Source organism: Papaver somniferum, chromosome 6 (assembly GCF_003573695.1).
Source record: "Papaver somniferum cultivar HN1 chromosome 6, ASM357369v1, whole genome shotgun sequence".
Classification (NCBI taxonomy): domain Eukaryota; kingdom Viridiplantae; phylum Streptophyta; class Magnoliopsida; order Ranunculales; family Papaveraceae; genus Papaver; species Papaver somniferum.
The window spans coordinates 15,046,623-15,066,904 of NC_039363.1; the positions used below are offsets into that span (position 1 = coordinate 15,046,623).

The following is a 20,282-nucleotide window of genomic DNA, read 5'->3' on the forward strand; positions in this document are numbered from 1 at the left end:
ACCTGATCATACACATGCATAGATGGTGGGTAACTCAAAAGCCCACTGTCAATAATTAATTAACTTGCCTAATCCCAGTCTCAGCTGGAAAAGGAAGAAATATTTATAGGAATTTAACAGCACTGACCAATCAACCGTTCATAAACGCCGCCGCATTAAATTCAAGTTCCATTTCCATATGCATAGTGGTGGGATATGGATTGCAGCTGCTGCTGCAGATACATTGTAACGTTCTGCAAAAGGTGTTTTTACTAGCTTTGACCACCATCTTTCCCTGACCACTACATTGATGACAGAAAACAAACAAAACTCGCAGGCCTAGAGCAGCTTTTTTGCACAATACAAAAGAAGTGTAGCTTGTTCTAATCCAAACTAGGTAAATTACAAAGCAACCGAGGAAACTTTCCAGGCTTTATTTTAACAATTTCAGTCGTTTGTAGGTTTATTTGTGTAATTACCTAGCTAGTGTAATTTGGATTAAACTACATCACATTAGTAACACCGACCAAGTAATTTTTTCTTCTTTGAATAATAGAATTATTAGAGATCGATTCAAAAAGAAAAACAAAATTAAACCTGCATAATTGCGGTTCAAAAATTTCAATAGCTTAAACGGGAGAGTATTCTTAAAAGAGTTCTCTCGAAAAATAATCACACTGCTCGTCCACCAAAAAAAATTCAAAATTTTTTTTCTAAAGGTTTAAAATAATCACACTGTTCGTCAACCAAATTGGTTGGTCTTAGATGGAAATGGCGAAATGATGGTTTTGGCCGTTTGATTTCTTGTTAACAAATTCACGACATTTTGGTGAACAGTTAGTGTTGAATTGCGAGTTTCCGCTTACAACCGAAGCCTTTTTTCAACCCTGAGTCTAGAAACGTGCATTTTATTTCCAAAACGCACTGAACACGATTTTTACGAATATGTTAAAAACGCATAGCAAGATTCAAGCTGTAATATTTATCTCCCCTGTAGAGAAAAGTTGCCATCTTATTCTTGTTATCAAATGACATGGAAGACAGTAAGAAAATGAAAAGTAAATCTATTTCCGTTTCACTTAAGCCTTGCCGAACTTGCTGCTACACATCTGTACTTAACCAACGTTAAAGCTCCATATTTTCCTCAGGTATTTAAAAAAAATATTTTTGCAATATATGGGATTAATATATGTTTAACTAGAGAATATTTGCAATATACGAGATTAATATATGTTTAACTAAGAAATATTCCTGGACATTATTATTTACATGCCGAATCTTATGTGCCGCATTTATACATGCAAAATCCACTAAGTACACCGATTTACTGATTTTTTCCGCATCCCGCTTAATTAATTGGAAGTGCGACCATTTTGCGTAGCTAGTTAGTGCGCCCATTTTTGCTGCTTGCAGAATTGCTAACTAGGGTTTTGTAACTTTTTAGCCAAATATTTTCAAATCAGCAGTTGAAATTCAAATGTGGAATGGAATACAAGCAGCAGTAAAAATTTCTTTCTCTGTCAATTTGCCTTTGAAGGTGGTTGCATTAATAATAATACCCCTATATGCCTATAGCACCAAATGATCACATCTTTCGATATAATAGTAATACGTTACTTGATTCAACCACAAGCCTTCTCCTCCTCTCCTCTTTAATTCATTCCCACTCACACCGCTCTCACCGCCTTTCACTCTCCCTCTCTCTCCCCTTCATAAAACCATGTCTCGCATCGAAAACTGCCTTTTCATCTCACTTCCGGCGTTTACTACTTAGTTTTAAATAACGTATCATCCACCCACGTGATCGTTTACACACAGAACTCCATCACAATCTCTCTCTCTCTCTCTTCTCGTATTTATTTTATCATTTTTACACTCTTTCTTTTTTATGCCTTTTTACCATCCTATTTAAACACCCCAACCCTTCACTATCTCATCACAACTTCTCCTCTTCCTCTCTTTATCAAGCAACTTTCTCTGCTCTATCTCTCTTTCTCACAGAAGAACTTGAAAAGTTTTCATCTTCAAAAAAACAAAATGGAGATGGGTATGATTTCAAAAGACTCGACTTGGTGGGTGTTCACAATCCCAGCCTTTCTAGGAACTGAGAATCTCTTCGACAGTTTCATCATCTTGTCACTTATTCTCACTGTCATTTCTGTTTCTCTGCTCACTTGGTATTTCTCTGTTGGTGGTATCGCTTGGAAAAATGGTAGAAACCAGCTTGGTGCTAAGCCTATCCCTGGTCCTCGTGGGCTTCCTATCTTTGGAAGCTTGTTTACTCTGAGTCACAACTCTTTAGCTCATAGAACACTAGCTAAACTGTCTTCATCTTTCAAAGCTAATGAGTTGATGGCTTTCAGTCTTGGCTCTACACCTGTAGTTGTTGCTTCTGATCCAACTATTGCTCGTGAGATTTTGTCTTCTGCTAGCTTTGCTGATCGTCCTGTTAAGCAATCTGCTAGAAATCTTATGTTCACTAGAGCTATTGGTTTTGCTCCTAATGGTACCTACTGGAGACTTCTACGTCGTATTGCTTCATCTCACTTGTTTGCTCCTAAAAGAATCTCAGCTCATGAACAAGGTCGTCAGCAAGACTGTGAAGCAATGTTGAACTCTATTACTAACGAGCAGTCATCAGTGGGTTTCGTAACTTTGAGAAAACATCTTCAAAGTGCTGCTTTGAATAATATCATGGGAAGTGTGTTCGGCAAAAGGTATAATATCATGGATGAAGAGAATACAGAAAGTCAAGAGCTTAAAGATATGGTTCAAGAAGGATTTGAGCTGTTGGGTGCTTTCAACTGGTCTGATTATCTTCCTTGGTTGAGCAACTTCTATGATCCCTTCCACATCAGTGAACGATGCTCAGCTCTAGTCCCTCGTGTTCGTGCACTTGTTCGTGGAATCATTGATGAACACAGAGCTAGAAACAATGACAAGTTGTCCGATAACGCTGATTTCGTTGATGTCTTGCTCTCCTTGGATGGTGATGAGAAGCTTAACGAAGATGACATGGTTGCTGTTCTGTGGGTAAGTTATGTAACCTAACTTACTTAGATTTTTACATGCTTTCATGGTTATTGCAGGAAATGATCTTTTTGGAATGCATTAGTTCTTATACTTTCATGGATTTTTTGCAGGAAATGATCTTCAGAGGAACTGATACAACAGCATTGCTAACTGAATGGGTAATGGCCGAGCTAGTATTGAACCCTGAAATCCAGTCAAAGTTACAGTCTGAGTTAGAAAGAGTCGTTGGTAACAAAAGCGTTACAGATTCTGACGTTACAAAGCTTCCCTACCTCCAAGCTGTAGTCAAAGAAACGCTTAGGGTTCACCCACCTGGTCCACTTTTGTCATGGGCAAGGTTGTCCACCTCAGATGTCCATCTCAGCAATGGTATGATGATCCCATGTAACACCACAGCCATGGTTAACATGTGGGCCATCACACATGACTCAACTGTCTGGGACGAGCCTCTGGTCTTCAAGCCAGAAAGGTTTTTGCAAAGTGAAGGTGGTGCTCATGTTGATGTTAGAGGAAATGACTTGAGACTTGCACCATTTGGAGCTGGCCGTAGGGTTTGTCCTGGCAAAAATCTTGGTCTTGTAACTGTGAACCTCTGGGTTGCTAAGCTGGTGCAGAGTTTCAACTGGGTTCAGGATGAGAAAAATCCTGTTGATTTGAGTGAATTGCTGAAGCTTTCTTGTGAGATGAAAACACCACTTGCTGCAATTGCTGTTCCAACAAGGCATTAGGTCTGGGTACTGGGTTCTAGAGCTGTTCTTTTTTAATCTAGGGTATATGAAAGTGATGGAAAAGTCTCACTTCTTTCTTTTGGTCTTTTGAAGGTTTAGGACTTTGCTGTTTTTTTTTGTTCTTGTTTGGGAGGGGTTATATTATACTAATATAAACAGTCTTTTAATGTTCTTTTTATTAAATTTTAAGGTTTAATGGTCTTTAGCTTTTGGTTAGAATGCTGCTGAGCTGGGTTAAAATTTCAAATTAGTAGGATTTTGGATGACTAATGACATATCTGTCCAAATGTAAGGAACCAGAAGATATTTAATATACTAAAGCCTAGTTAGCAATTCGGGATTCGATAAATGTACGAGTATTATACGATTTTGGAAAATCCATATTCGGTCCAAAATTCGATCAACGGCACGTGATTCGTTAGTAATTTGAAACGACATACGTTTGTGTATAATTCGATTTATAAATGTGAGTTTGGCTCTGAAAATTCGCTATCTATATATAATAAATAATTTGTATTTATAAGGTCATAGATCAATTTTTATGCATATGTGTGAGTTATTCAAAGAAAAAATAAACTTAATATGATGATATTAATAAGATATACAACATTAGTTATCCAAGAGGACTTGGTGGTTTAGATGCTTGGTTAGTGAGTTTGAGATCTCTCTCACCTTCACCTTCAAATCTCTTCAGTCGTTTTTGTTTCATAAAAATTATACAATACGTCTAATATTCGGTCGTGTATGCTCGGTAGGCAGTAAAGCCCAAAAAGTGGGGTCTTTGAAAAGTAAAAGCTAAAGAATTTATGGCGAATTAAGCGGACGTATCATTCGGAATACGTAAAATTCGTGAACGATTCGCGAATAATCCGGAAATGCCACATAATACGCGACTTGGATTTAGAGTTGCAAACGTAAACAAATAAGACGGTAAAATTCGTGATACCGAAAAATCTCGCGAACTTACTAACCAGGTACTAAAGTAGTACTTTTTATTTTATTGTTTGCTGTTTTGACCGTTTTTCCTGTAACTTTGTGTTCTCATTGAGCAAACCCTATCCGTTGATCTTGTAGTAACTTTTTTTGCCCATCTACAGAATCATGTAAGCTTGATAAACATGTTGACTTTGGTCATAACTTAGAGATGAAGCGTTTTTTACTACAACCCCCAAAGCCCAACTTCCACAAGAGTGTGTGTTTTTTTAACATTTTACTGTAAACTACGTTATGATCTGGTTGGCAATGCAACAATAATAAACAGCCACGTATATCGCCAACTTTTGACCCAGTGTAAACATAGAAATTTGACTATTTGCCACGTGGAAGCCACTCAGGTAATTTGACTAACTTCAAAATTGTGACCACTCTTTGTGATCACACTCATCAAACCTAGTGCGGGCGGTATCTTGAAACACGCAAGTGTGACCGACCCGACCCGACCATATAGATTGGACTCCCCTCCATCCATCAATGCAAGTACAAAGATACACCTGTAGTTTCTGCAACTTTGCCTGTCTGGAATAGTACACTGTATATCATTATTATTAGCTGGACAGAACTCAAACAGGAAACAAGTACAAAAGAAAAGATCACAAATTCATATTTTCAGGGTACACCTCCATAATACTACTTGCACACAGCTTTATTATTATTATTATTATTATTATTATTATTATTATGTGTACATCCCGTCAGTGTACAAAAGATCACGAAAAATCTCTTGCTCAAACACCTAGACAACAACTGAACCAGAGAGAGCAGCAGCATGCGGTGAAAAATTTAAAGGAACCCTAGGTTTCGATAAGTGTTTTTGATACTTGAAAAGCGTGTCAGTAGGATGTAAACATTGCGAAACAGGTCTAGTTTTGTTTTTGTGCGTAGACTACTTTATAGGAATCAGCAAGACTAATGAAAGACGGGTCCTAATCAAGACGACCCAAATAGGGAAAAAATATCCCATGCCTTAAAAAGGACACTCTGTTTGCATACCACGTGAAATCGGGTAATTTTTTTGGTTTTTCTCTGTCTCTCCGCAATTAATCTCTGTTCTAGCCCTGTTATACACTTCGGCGCTGATATAAATAGTTTCAAACAAGTAACGTCTCAATCCGGGAGATGAATACACTTTTGACGCACATATTCCATACACCTAGGTCTAGCTAGTAGCTATATATATATATATATTTAGACTGTTTTTAAAATGCCACTTGAAGCATCAAATGTTTTGATGTGATGCATCTTTTCACGTCATTTGCTAGTGAAATCTCAACCACCGGATGCATGTGGACGTGTCATAGTTACGGGTTCTACATTCACATGATAGTGTCTAGGATCAGGATCTCATGTCGCTTTAAAATGAAACTTGGCATGCATATCCACCTTTGCCAAGGGTTGGTTTTCTCTTTGGCCATATCCACCTGATGGTGTCTGGGATCTCATTTTAAAACACTTTTTCCATTGTGTCGGTGCATTAGAAATCTTTGATCTTCTTCTTCCTTTGACTACTACTACTTGGTCTAAAAACTTTGATTAATGATCACAAGACAAAAAGGTCGTCAACTCATATGGCTAGCAGGAGGGAGTTGGTAAGAGTGCATTGGATTGTAGATTCACTCTTTAGAAGTCATGAGCATGGGTGCATGGGGAAAACACTGAGGAAGTTTCTCCTATGTTTCGAATCCCCTTGTTTTCTAGCTGAGAGCATGCATGGTCTGGTCTGGTCTGGTCAGGTTCTCAAGAAAACAATGGGGTTAGTAGGGAAGAGTGCCACTTTGTTTTACTCTTTCTCCCACCTGTCACATTCTAAACCCCTATCTCCTCTCTATGACCCATTCCCTTCATGATCAGAGAATCCAAAACATTAATAGTTGACTACTACACCCAGCCAAGTAGTTGTTGTTGTTGATATATAGAATTCGCAATATACATGCAGGTACTATACATTGCACATCAATACTATACAATTGATCTTGATGTTATTTACAAGCGATAAGAGTTTTATTGAGAGTACAGATTCAGAGAACAGCTATTGATAGATAATGACCATTTCAGAGACATTGTCATTGTAATTCAATCGTGGCCGTTGGGGTCCAACTTCAAAAAGAAATCTTGGAAGAAACTATTTTAACTTGTATCGTACCTGTTATATTATAAATGCTGCCCACAGTTATTACCCAATGGCCCATATAGGTTTGCCACGATTGAATCTCGATAGGCTGCACGCATATTTTGATGCACATTGGTGTTGTCTATGCCTTTACATTGACATACTCTAGCTAGACACCTTTGAGCGAAAAGAATCCGATGAGATGGGAGCTACCGTAGAAAACGAAGGATTGAAAATACGCCGTGCTGTGTAAGAAGTGCGTTTCCTATCATTTTTGTCGCAATTTGATGAAGGCTGGTGATAGCAAACATCAATGTCTCGTATCTTTAGCCCTGTTGATATTGCATGCGTATTTTACTATATTCCAAAGTCGAACACAATCAGTCTCGCAACTTAGGCTGGTATTCAAATGCCTAGAAGGCTGCTATAGGCTATAGCTCTTGCAAAATGCACGGCTCTTAAAGTTGGACGGTAGAGAAATGAAGTTGTGAGCAAGGTGTCTAAAACCAACAAAATACTCTCTGTTCAAGTTCAATCTTCTGATTCTGATACTGCTTGCTTTTTAATCAGATCAATGCTTGATTTACGATCGATCAATAAATGATTTCTCATCAATGTCGGACGACGTGGGTCCCGAATTTAATTCCCATGTCTTTTTGGGGTAACAAAATTTTTGTCCATGCAAAAACGTGTTCTTGTACAAACATGCACTGCTAGGGTGGCCTTTACTGTTCCAGGATTTCAGATTTCTGTCCGTTAATCAATGAGTTCGATTTTTAAGCCAATTTGAATCTTCTAACACTTTACATCTTTCGTAGGAAGTTTCGAGTTGGCTGGCCTACAACTTTCTGACCGGTCCAGTTTTGGGTCACGCCGGACACCACAAGACTGATGATATATTATAGAAAGTAAGCCGGCATGGTTTATTAGAGTGACGACATTTTATTAGGATAAAAAGGATCATTACATGATCATTCAAGGTGTGTCCCTTATAAAAAAAATACTGAAAATGACAAATTAACTCTCATAATTGATAACGTAGTTTAGTGATGATAATCAAGTTTAGTGTTAATGATTAATTTCACTTATATTAACTCAAAATCAAAACCAAAATCAGATTTTTAGAGTTAAAAAAAATTAGAGGAGAAGGTCAATCTCAATCAATCGAAGAAATTAACCAACAAAATGAAGAACCGGGGCTTGAAAATGACCGGGTATACTTCTAAATTAGTCCCAACTAGCTTTTTGTTGTTCAAAGTTATCTAAAGTACGTAAAAAAATCAATTTTTTTTACATTTTCAGCGCTAATTACGGTTGAAATTTTGCTCATAACCAACCGTAAATCGAAGTCATGGTTCGTAAAAGATGAACTACCAACCGTAACTGGTTAAATTTGAAGAAAACCCAATCGTAAAACCAGTTACGGTTGGTAACTAAATGCTCGATACCAACCGTAACTGGAATGCTCGATACCAACCGTAACTGAGTTACGGTTCGTAAACTAAAATGGTTACCAAACGTAACTGAAGAGAATTCTCAGATATAAGAACATACGGTTGGTAATTGAACTATTACCAACCGTAACAACATCAAAATATCCAGTTACGGTTCGTAATTGAGTTTAAATCAACCGTAACTCACATAAACCCGGAAATTTCAATTTCAATTTTCATCTAAAACCCTAATTTTTGATAGAAATTAAATTTAAATCGAACAAAATAAACCAAATCGTAACTGGATTTTCAAAACATACCTCATATAAGTCATTACAATATATTGGATTAATTTTCGAATCGTCGATTAATCGAAGACGATGAAATTTTGAGTTTTAATGGAGGTTACGGTTGATGGGAGGAGGAGAAGAGAAGAAGAAAGAAAACTAATTTTCAATTTAGCTTTGATTTAGGTTAAAAAGTGGGGGTAATCTAGTTAATTTATACCCCTATAGGACATCCCCTAACCAACTAAAAATGACATTACTATCACACTATCGCCCCTCTAATAAACCATGCCGCCCCTATAACAGGTTACTATTGAAACCATTTACATTCGTTCAAATGTATTGTTTGGCTTCGAGAGAAGCAAACACTGCAAAAATCCATTTCGATAGATTTTTCTTTCAGGTTTCATGATTTTCATATGAAAACTCATTTTTATTGAAAAGAATTCTATGTTTATCTAAATATGAGTTTAGTGTTTTTTTTTTTTTTTTTTTTTGGAGGTTCGGGCATGCCTCTCTAGCAGTGTTTTTTGGAGGTTTGAGCGTGCCTCTCTAGCAACATTCGAAAAGTAATACCCTCCTTACTGTGCAAATTTTCCTACGAGAGCCTGAACCCTGTAGACCGCGGGTTTCTGCAAGGGTTTGATCTTGCAAAACAAAAACTCTGGATATATTGTATGTTTCAACCTACCTAAAAACCATACAGACACCAACCAACCCAAAATGGACCTCAGATTTTCTCCAGTGGAGCGGGACCCACCTTTTCCTTACCCCTCTCTCTCTCTGTGTCTATACGGTTTTTGAATGGTTCACATGGACGGTCTGTCCAGAACCACCACTTGCAAAAATTCAGAATAGTAAATTTTTGCAGCATGCCAAACTTGGCTTTCCTATAACTTCATGCAAGTACCGGTCAATTTACAGCCTGTAAGAAGAAACTTGTGTCTCTTTGCCTACTCTGATTTCACTAACAAGCTTTTGGTTTGTCTAGAACACTATTTTACTAATTGATCACACAAGAACATTTGAACTAATCCCAATATCTTTGTCCCGTGATTATTCATCTGTCATGTACAAAAAATTAACTAATCTCGAGATTACCGAAACATGGGTCTTTTCCTTGTGTTATATTTTAACATTTAAATGTCCTGCAAAGTAACGATATACTTGTTTAGCGTTGACAAACAATCCTTTGGAACTAATTAACAAACATAATTAGGCCAAAGGACCGTCCTAGCTCCTAGGCATATGAGGTCGGTGACCGCGTCGGACTCGACCAAATATGGTCCCCTGGTTTCCCTAGACAGACCGATATCTAACCTTTAAAAAATTTGGTTATGAGGGCAAACCAAAAGACGCATAGTCAATTTGCATTTTAGTAGTTTAGGCCCTCTCATGGTATGTTTGTTGTTAAACTACCATGAAGATCTTTAGTAGCTTAAAATATTGCTAGCTTTACAAAAGTTTGGAATCAAAAGGAATTTCACTGACTGTGAAGTAATAAAAAATGTGTTACATACTAATTACTTGATTAAGTCTTAAAGAATCATGGAAAAGTTATAATGTTAAAACTCCACCAAATTCATCATTATCCGGAGTTTTGAAAAAATCTTGTCAATTACTAGTAAAGACTTTATATCTCTATTTGACACAACTGAAGAAAGAAATCCATATAGTTCGAATACCTGGTAGATAAATTCTTTAGCCACAAAAGCAGCAGTCTAAAGGTATTAGAAGACAATGAAATGGTCGTACTTGGTAAGTCTGTCCATCATAACTAAAATGATAGATTTTCTCTAACGCACTGGTAACCACTCTATAGAATCCGTTAAAATGTGTTGCTAAGCCTGATCAGGAAGAAAAAGTGGTTGCAACATGGCTGGTAGGTGAGTGTGCTCTCCTTTGTTCTTCAGACAAATGTCACATTAATTGACTTAGATCAATATGGTTTTCTTCATTCATGGACATAAAAAAGTAACCTGGCAAAAGCAGTCCAGATCGATTAGTAGCCACCTACAACAGAAGAACGAACTGAAGATATGATATTGTGTTTGGTATGTTGCCTTTCTCCAATATCGGTTCTTGTATCTCAAAATGTCATGGCATTTCCAGATTAAGAATTATAGTGTGCGCAGAGATGTAACAATTAGTGAATGAGAAATTTTGCTTGAATTTGAAATTCATGACATTTCCAGATTAAGAATTTAGTTTTGCATGCCAATAATCTAAAGAAAGATGATTCAATTATTCTCTGAGAGGGAACATCTTTTATCATTATTATTATTACATGTGGAGTGCACGTGCGTATTGAGTCGGCTGCTTGGGGAAATACCTTATACCATTTGGATGAAAATGAAAAAAATGAAAAAAAATCTCTCATATCCGCTGAAGTTGCAAATGAAATATCACATGCATATGAATCATTTCTGAGTGAAGCCAACTAAAAATATTATTGCACTAAATTTAAACTTCACACTGCATAATTGAGTATCTTAAAGACGCAAGTGGTAAGATAGACAACAAAATGAGATAAAAGAGCAGTTAATCAACCTCAATATTAGTGCTATGTAAAATCCCCTGCTACCATGAAGCTTATGCATATGGGCACTTCATCAGCTTCCTCATATGGATACCTACAATGTTTCATTTGTAAAATTTGCATCAGACATAACAATTACGAAAAAAACACCTAATAATGAATATAAGAGTGATCTAGAAAACCCTATTTATTAAATCCCCAAAAATTGCAAAAACCCCTGGAATTTCAGATTTCAAAAATCAAACAATTCGAGAAATTTTGCATATCTAATCGAGGAAGTGAAAATCAACCAACTCAATACTTCATCTCCGTGATTGATTCAGTTGTAGGATGGATTTTATAAGTTTTCGTTCTTTAGAAGAGAAAGAGATGAGAAGTCTTGCATACCTAATCGAGGAAGTGAAAAGAAATCAACTCAATCCTTGATCTCCATCATTGATTGTCTGCAAATCGCTTGAAACATTACGTAGGTGGAGATTCAATTGCAGAATTTTCTTTGTTTAGAAGTTAGAAGAGAAAGAGAGTGGAGAAGAGAACCAAGGCACAGAAAATTAGGGAAAGAAAAGAAATAAAATGAACGCTAGTGGTTAAAGAGGAAAACAGATCAACGAGTGAGTTAAAAACGCGTTTGTTGAAATATACGGATGTTGTACGAAAAGTACGGCGGTACACCAAAATGGTTAGTGTTTTTTTTAGATACGGCTAATTGTCCCTTCTGAGACATCCAATAAAAAAAGTACCATTAATCAAATTGCAAATGATACACTCTATTTTAATGAATCTAATTTTCATGCATAAGTTACATTGTAACTATTTCGATATACTTCTGATGTTCATTCGCTTCATCTCTCCATCAAAAAGAAAAAGAAAATTATGTAAGATATCGGTGCAAACTAAATACTTAGAAAATAATAATAATAATAAGTACCTATCAGAAACAAAACCAAATAAAAATTTCGGATTCGAATTTATAGTTTTTTTGTCCATGTTAATTGAGTCAATTAGAGTTAGATTTTCTCTCATTTTGTGATTTTCAGATAGCTGGTGACAGTGTTATATTGTTGTCAGCTAAATAGATTGCTATAGAGTAGACTATGGAATGGGCCATGGGGAGTTCAGCCTTTTATCTAGTAAACCATTTTATGTGGTTTTTTGTATTTATTTATTTATTTTTCGAGTGATTTTCACCCCCACTATCAATCCTAGTGATAGAGTCGTTCTCCTCTTCACTATTAAGATTGTGACACGTCATGTCCCAAATCTGGATCAGCTCCTGCTGTCCCGGCTGTAGCAAGGTTCCTAATTACCAATGCAACATCAAGCTAATTCCCACAGCCAATTTCAGCTAAAGTTAATTTCAAACCTGTCTTCTCAGTACTTTTCACTATGTCTTCATGAACCCCAATTAATTTTCTTCAAGAATCCTTTCATAATCAAGGTTTATGGTTCTAGTTGTACCTACTCATTTTATTAATTTGAGAGTAACTTCAATTCATGTGGTGCATTCTTGAATTCTTTCGTAGGGTCGAGCAATAACCATGCCGGACTCAAGCCAACTCCAGACACTTCGAGCCACAACCATTATAAAGTAAAAAAACACAAACTGTCCACATCAGTAGACAATTCTTACGCCTATTGTATGTGAAACACTATAATTTTTTAGGATACAAGCGATATTCCAAATTAAGAATTATAGTATTGCGAGATTCAAGAGGCATAAGGAACGCGACTGTACCTTAATCGATATGAGACTTGGTTAGATCTAAACCACATTCCAGTCCGAAGTTAACTTGTAATAGGTTAGAGTCTGTAGCGATTTAATACAATATGGTGTTCAAGTCTGGACTAGGTCCCGGGGTTTTTCTGCATTTGCGGTTTCCTCGTTAATAAAATTTCTGGCGTCTGTGTTATTTCTTTTCCGTATTTTTTTATATAATTTAAATATCACAGGTTGTGCGTTGATCAATCACAGTTGATAAAGCCGATCTTATTTGTTGGATAGAACTTGATTGGCACTGGGACATTGGTCTTTGGTGCCATCCGAGTTATTCTCATAACAATTAGATTCTTGGATTCCTATTTGTTTGATTTACTGATTGTGTTGGGAAAGAGATAAAGTTATTTGATATCTTTCTTGATTGAGTTTCATTAATTTGATACTCTCGGATTATATTGGAGTTTAGTCCATACATACTTCCGAACGAAATAGGCGTGGTTGTTGTACTCCCGCGTTTTCAAGTTGAGTATCATATATCACTGAATAAATCTCGACTACTGAAGACTAAAGGGAGAACTTCATCAACAAAAAGGTATGTGAAGAATAACCTATCCTATTTACTCATGACATTTACCATTCTATCTTATGAGACTATCTCCTACGATTTTAGTAGATTTGATATTGTAAATAAGAAATTTCGAGTTCAAGCTTTTCTTAGTTAAACTCTTGAAATATGACTCAAGCAATGAAGGTTCCTAGATCCTTAGCAATCTTAGTTAGAACATCAAAAACAGTTTTTGTTTCAAGTTGATCATTTGGAAGTTGCCCAAACAATAATACATACTGTCTATGCATACTGTCCATATCTCTCATAATTAAATTTGAGAGATATGGAACTGCTTGACACAAGGTAAACATAATTGTATGTATAACTTAAGTTAGTTTAAATTCCACAAACTATAGTGGTTTACAGACCCGGTTTGCAAACCATGTACATCTGAGTTACGAAATGGGGGAAGGTTTGTAAACTTGGTTTGTGAACCCTTATACCATCTGACTCCGCGAACTGCTAAGGTTTAAAAACCCGTTTTGCAAACCCATGTGGTCTAACTTCACGAACTTACATAGATTTGCAAACCCGGTTTGCAAATCTGTCAAGTTTTAGTATTAGCAGAAGTCCACGAACTATTCTATATGACTATGTTCACTTTCGCGACAACTCTCATAGGCACTTCTAAGACAACTTTTCTCACAAAATCACTTTGTGCTTGTGGATGATTGGTTAGTATTAAGTGTTGTTGAACTGTAATGCTTGTAAGTTCAAAGGCTACTTAGCTGTTATGGGCTATCATTGTGCATGATTCCAGAATCCTTGACTATAATGTATTTTCTTCTGTGTAATTTTGAGGAAGATATCCCATACGCTTACATGGATTCCTAATAAAAATTTTAGCTAAACTGAGAAAGTGTTTCCTTGAATTCCAAGCAACCCTAGCTTTAATTCAAAGATACCAAGCACCTTGAAAAATCTATAAATGGAGTGACTCTTGCACATGATTGCATAATCCCTGACACTCTTGTGTCCTAGTTGCTAAGATAAAGGCGTCCTCTATAACCGAGGTTCTTCATAGAGTTGTATTCTAGGTTATAAATCTGAAAAATTCACTTGGGGATTCATAAAGCCCGTTCAGACTATCTTTTATTTGATAGTTCTTGAATCTGGATCGTTCTTATTGATCTCTGAGGTTTTAGTAATCTTGGATCAGGAACGAGTAATAAAAAACCCCAAAGTTATTTTCGTCTCAGTCTTTGTGTCCTCAAGATAGATATCTAAAGTCTTATTTGATTTGTTTGGATTTTTTTTGAGACGTGGTTAGTAATCCAGGCTTCTCAGTTAACTAAGTGTAACTGTTCCAGATTCGTGAGGTTCACTGGAATTTATCTTCAGATTTCCAAACCTATATTGAAACATATCAAAAGTGAAATCAAATGGGCTTGTATGTTAAAGGCAGATTGGTATCAAAAATCTTCACCATGGTTGAAGCAATTCTTAGGCTGCAAAGAACGTCATCTAAGGTAATCTAGTGCGTAGAATCTTGCGAAGTTCAAGGGACGTAAAGAACACGACTATAGCTGAATTGCTTGGAGGGTTAATTCGGTCTCAACTACATTCCAGTCCAAAGTTTAATGGTAAGCTAGTTTCTGTATTTTAATATAGTATGGTGTTCAAAGTTGGACGAGGTCCTGAGGTTTTTCTGCAGGTGCGTTAACAAAATTTCTAATATCTTGTGTTTTTCTTTTTTTTTTTCATTATATTATTTATATTTATAATAGAAATAACACATGTACTACGTAAATAAATCTAGATAGTGTAAGTCCTTATTATTTGAGATCAAAGACAAGACTTGTTATTGTTGAATTCATATCTTGAAAGATAGTTTGCGAGTTTTATACTTTTTAGGATTCAGATCCTCTTAATTCGGATACGACTATATTGATCTTGGGTATTGATTTTTGAGATCGTCCAAGAACCCTTATACACAATCATGCTCACGGACCTTTAGTTTATACACATTGATTATGGAAGAGAAAGAGAAAAATTTTATGTACAATCTCCATCAGTGGTCTTTGCTTTGACCTACTTGTGATTGTATTATTTTTTTAATTTTTTTTTACAGGTTGCCAAACGAAAAAGGTTGTGGTATAGTTGGTATCCTCTCCTTTTTAATTAGTATTAGAGCAGCCAAACATCTTTGACCTAACAAGCATGTATTTGGAAATTGAAAATACAGGGGTCTAACAACCACACCCAACAATTCTTTTGGTAATATGAGAGGAATTACTCCAATATACTTTCTAGAGAATCAACTAGACAGTCAGACTTAATCTAGAGAAAAGTATATCAAAGAGTTTATTATCTCTAACTCTTAATTCAATTCGCAATCACCAAATAGAAATCTACGAGCCCGATTGAATATAAGAGGAGGAACTTGAACGGTACCAAAGACCAATGTTCAAATGTCAATCAATTTAAATCAACAACCCAAGGTCGGATATTCTTATTGATTGATCTTAACGCACAACCTGTGATATTTCAATTATATAAAAAAATATAATGCGGAAAATAAATAACACAGACACCAGAAGTTTTGTTAAGTGAGGAAACCACAAATGCAGAAAAACCCCGGGACCTAGTCCAGATTGAACACAACACTGTATTAAGCTACTATAGACTCTAGCCTACTACCAATTAACTTCGAACTGGACTGTAGTTGAACCCTAATCAATCTCGCATTGATTCAAGGTACAGTTGTGTTCCTTACGTCTCTGATCCCAGCAGGATACTACACACTTGATTCCCTTAGTTGATCTCACCCACAACCAAAATTTGCTATGACGCAAAGTCGAAGACTTGCTAAACAAATGTGTCTCACATAGAAAAGTCTATAAGTTGAACAAATCTGTCTCCCACAGCAAAATCGGTTTGATTCACTCGAATCAATCATGAACATTATAGCCACGGTTTGCAAAGATTGCATTCCTTATTATATAAATGTTTATGTTCATGTTCATAACCGATTTTAGAACTTTAACCTTCAAGTATGCAAACGGGTACGCATACTTGAAATACCCGGACTAAGATTGGGTTTCGCCAGTACGCAAACGGGTACGCGAATATTCAATCCCAGCAGAAATTTTCGGACATGAACCTGTACGCCAGTATACAAACGGGTAAGCATACTTAGGTTCCCGTATTTCTCAAACCAACAGGTAAGCAAACGGGTGCGTATTCTATGGTTCCCTGGAATGGATTACATATGTTCAAGAGTGCACAACATGACATATCCAATAATGGTTAATTGTTCTAAAATCTTATTTCAATCATTGAAACTTTCTTTGAGGATGACAATAGCCGTTTTCACACACTATTAGCATCAAAGCAATTTCAAGTATTGAGATAATCATAACGAAACATTCCAAGAAAACACCAAATGATTGTATCACATGATATAAGATGAACTTGGTCGAAGCGAAATCTTACCAACACATATTTCAATAAATATGTAAACGAGATAAACTCAGCTCGAAATCTCAAATGTGTATATAGAAAACAATTGATAGACACATTTTTGGGTCTGATATAATCTCAATTGTATATATTGTTAGTGCTCGATTTTGTATTTATTTTGGCTTTTTATGTCTTTGTAGATGTTTTTGGAAAAATAAGATTTTGCGGCGAAATTGGCTCGAAAAGTGTTTTTTGCGTTCATGGGAGGACATTTCCTATTCGGATCCTCACTTTGGATAAGGGGTAACCTAATTACTAAGGGGCATCCCATTTCCAGGCATCTGCTAATCACACCCCTACTCTGGATAAGGGGCAACCATCTTCAACATTCAAAAATCAGGTTTTGGCGGGGAAAAAAGTGTAGTTAATGAGCAGTTTTGGCAATCATGATTTGGAGGATTTTGAGGTCGATTAAACCTCTGATTTTCATAGGATAGACTCCTTGTTCATGGGAGGACATTTGCTATTCGGACCCTCACTTTGGATAAGGGGTAACCTAATTACTAAGGGACATCCCATTTCCAGGCATCTGCTAATCGCACCCCTACTCTGGATAAGGGGCAACCATCTTCAACATTCAAAAATCAGGTTTTGGCAGGAAAAAAGTGTAGTTAAAGAGCAGTTTTGGCAATCATGATTTGGAGGAGTTTGAGGTCGATTAAACCTCTGATTTTCATAGGATAGACTCTTTATGGGTCTAGGAATCTGATATGGGTGTTTAAATCGATTAGATTGGGCTCAAACGACGGATTTTTCTCACAACAAGAAAATATGGAAGTCACGTGTGTGACCTGTTTTAGGGAATTTTAGAGTGATTAAAACGCTGGAAACCTTCCAAAAGATTTGTATCTATCTAAGGAAGAGTTTAGAATAAAAAGGAAAGCTCAGAAACGCGTAGAAATCCTAAAACAAGAAATTGTCGCAACTTGGCCGTGAAGAGAAGGAAAGAGTTTTGGAAGATTTGGGAGAGATTTAATCGGTATTTTTGATATAAATAGATGTCTTGGGTCATATAGAAGAGGTGTCGAGAGTTTGGGAACCTAAGGAGAGCCAGAGAAGAAGAAATCAGAGCTTTACCAAACTCTGTTTCTGCTGCTGTTGCTGTTGAAGAAGAAGAACAGTTGAAGAACACTGACCCTCGCCAGACAGTCGCAGAAAAGTGTCACTGTTTAACAGCTGAAGAACATTAAGCTGTTCAGGGCAGTCTTATTTCAGGGCAGTATTAAATCAGCGACAAAGCAACAGTTCCATTGTAACAGCTGTTTTGCAACACCAATATATACTGTTACAAACAGTCTGTGTTATTACTTTTCACTCTTTTAATCATCTTTTGAGCAACAAACACATATTTTGAGATCATGATTAATACGAGGAGCTAAACCCCAACACTGGGATGACGAAGGAAGCCATATTTCATACGTGTGGTAATTATATTTAATTCTTTTTATCACTTTTTGCATTAATTTAATCGTTTTATGATTTTTCTTAATTAGTTGTGAAGTCGTATGATGATGTATGCTTGGTCTAAGTGCTTTTGATGCATCATGCTAGTGATTTACAGTTAATCTTTTTAAAATCTACCCTGGCAAAGAATTAGAGTCAATAAACAAGAGCTATAATTGTCTAAGAATTGATTTTTGAACCACATGGTATGAGGTTTGGTGGAATCCTGAGTCTCAGTAATCTCTCGACATTGTGACAAACCTTGTGTATATATTTTCTTTATTTTTATTGTTTTCTATTATTAAGTCTGAAATTGAGTCTACACAAGTCCGAGTTGAACGAACTTTATTTACCACTTAAAAAACTACATCAATTTTTGGCGCCGCCGACGCGGATTTGTATTTAGATTTATTTTAGGTTTATTTTTACTTATATTTTTTTTTTTGTTCTTTTTTACGCGTTTTGGTATTTTTCGATTCTTTTCAGATTTGGAGCGCAGCTACAAGGAAAGAAAAGTACTATAAAAGGAAAGCATCGCCAAAGAAGGAAAGAAAAGAGGAATCTGATAGGAGTGAAGAAGAAGATTTTGTATATAGTTATTTTGTTTATTTTTAGAAACTGTAAATAGGATTTTATTTTTGTAATTTTTCTTTTCCTTTTTGTACATTTTTATTTTTGACTTTATTTTTGGACTGGACATTATTATTATTTTGAAACCCTAAGGAAGAGTTAAAAATTAAATATAAACTGTTTGCAGGGAAGGACGACAGTTACGATACTGTCTCGGCCCCTCGGGTTCGTACACTGACATTAGAGTCGGTGGCCTGAGTCGACTTCAACGGTTCATCGCCCGTATGGTACGGGAGGTAAGACTCTATCCACCCACGAATCCCCTGTCAGTGGGTTTTATTTTGTGTGCCAACGCACACCCCTGCAGTAGAATGTCGAACTGGTATTACAATAGCCAATACAACGAATATCCGACTGAGTTTCAAAATGGACGTTACTACTTTGACCATAGTGTGAATAGTGGTTGGGAACATCAGCCTTTTGAAGATTATGGTCCATACCATGGTGAGCCCAATAACTATCCACATACGCACCGGTCATATGAGCAAAATTCTTATATTTCTCCTTTAGAAGAGTCTCTCATGAAATTAGAAGAGTCGACACGTAGGATAGCTGAGATGAATAACTTAGTTTATGACGAAAGAAAACTTTCTATAGATGAATCCCTCAAGCTGATAGCTGAGACGAACAAAAGAATTGCTCGAAATAATCTTAATTTTCAATATAGTGTCTCCAATAATACCCTTGAAAATGAGGATAGTTATTTGCATAAACAGGATAACGAGGATAAAATTGGTTACACTACTTGTTTAGATGAGGTTCAACCGTTTTCATGTTATTATAATGATTATGATGAGGATAGTGTTGATGAAGAATTTGAAATAAATAGGCATAGTGATCAGGAATTTGCTACTCCAACTGAGCTTAATAATAATATTATTTATAGTTCAAATCCAAATAATTTTAATAATTATTCACCTATTCAAAAGGACAAGGATTTGACTAGAGATACCCCCGTTTTAGACGATGTAGTATTTCCTTTTGATTACGAAGCTAATAATGGTTTAGAGGAACGAGTATATTTTGAGTCTAGCGATTTAGAAACAATAGACTTGGAAAAAGAAAATGAACTCGTCGAGATGAGTGAGGATGTACCCGACTTAGAAGAATCAATTGACCATTTTCATGAATTAGATGACCTTGAAATTAGGGAAGTTGTGACTAGTCTTTCTAGAGACACTGAAAACTCTAAGTTTGGGGGTGATTATCATTCTCCATGTGATTTAACTCTTAGAAAGGTCCCTCACTTGGGACTTGACATATGTGCCTCAACCATTTTACAAGATTATCTTCATATACGTTTTCCTGAACCTAGTGA

General features: G+C 36.2%; 1 protein-coding gene and 1 long non-coding RNA gene across 2 annotated transcripts; one reads left to right on the forward strand and one right to left on the reverse strand.

Moving 5' to 3' along the window:
- Positions 1-1,978: 1,978 nt before the first annotated feature.
- On the forward strand, positions 1,979-3,740 carry LOC113290532 (cytochrome P450 78A7-like). Its single transcript, XM_026540125.1, has 2 exons — positions 1,979-3,012; positions 3,123-3,740. Exons 1-2 carry the CDS (start codon positions 2,017-2,019, stop codon positions 3,738-3,740), a joined length of 1,614 nt encoding a protein of 537 aa, XP_026395910.1. The 5' UTR covers positions 1,979-2,016.
- A 6,318-nt stretch (positions 3,741-10,058) lies between these two features.
- On the reverse strand, positions 10,059-11,673 carry LOC113285468. Its single transcript, XR_003328675.1, has 3 exons — positions 11,493-11,673; positions 11,117-11,199; positions 10,059-10,545 (listed from the first exon to the last, which is right to left on the reverse strand). It is a non-coding gene; the product is annotated as an uncharacterized LOC113285468 (long non-coding RNA).
- Between the last annotated feature and the right edge of the window lie 8,609 nt (positions 11,674-20,282).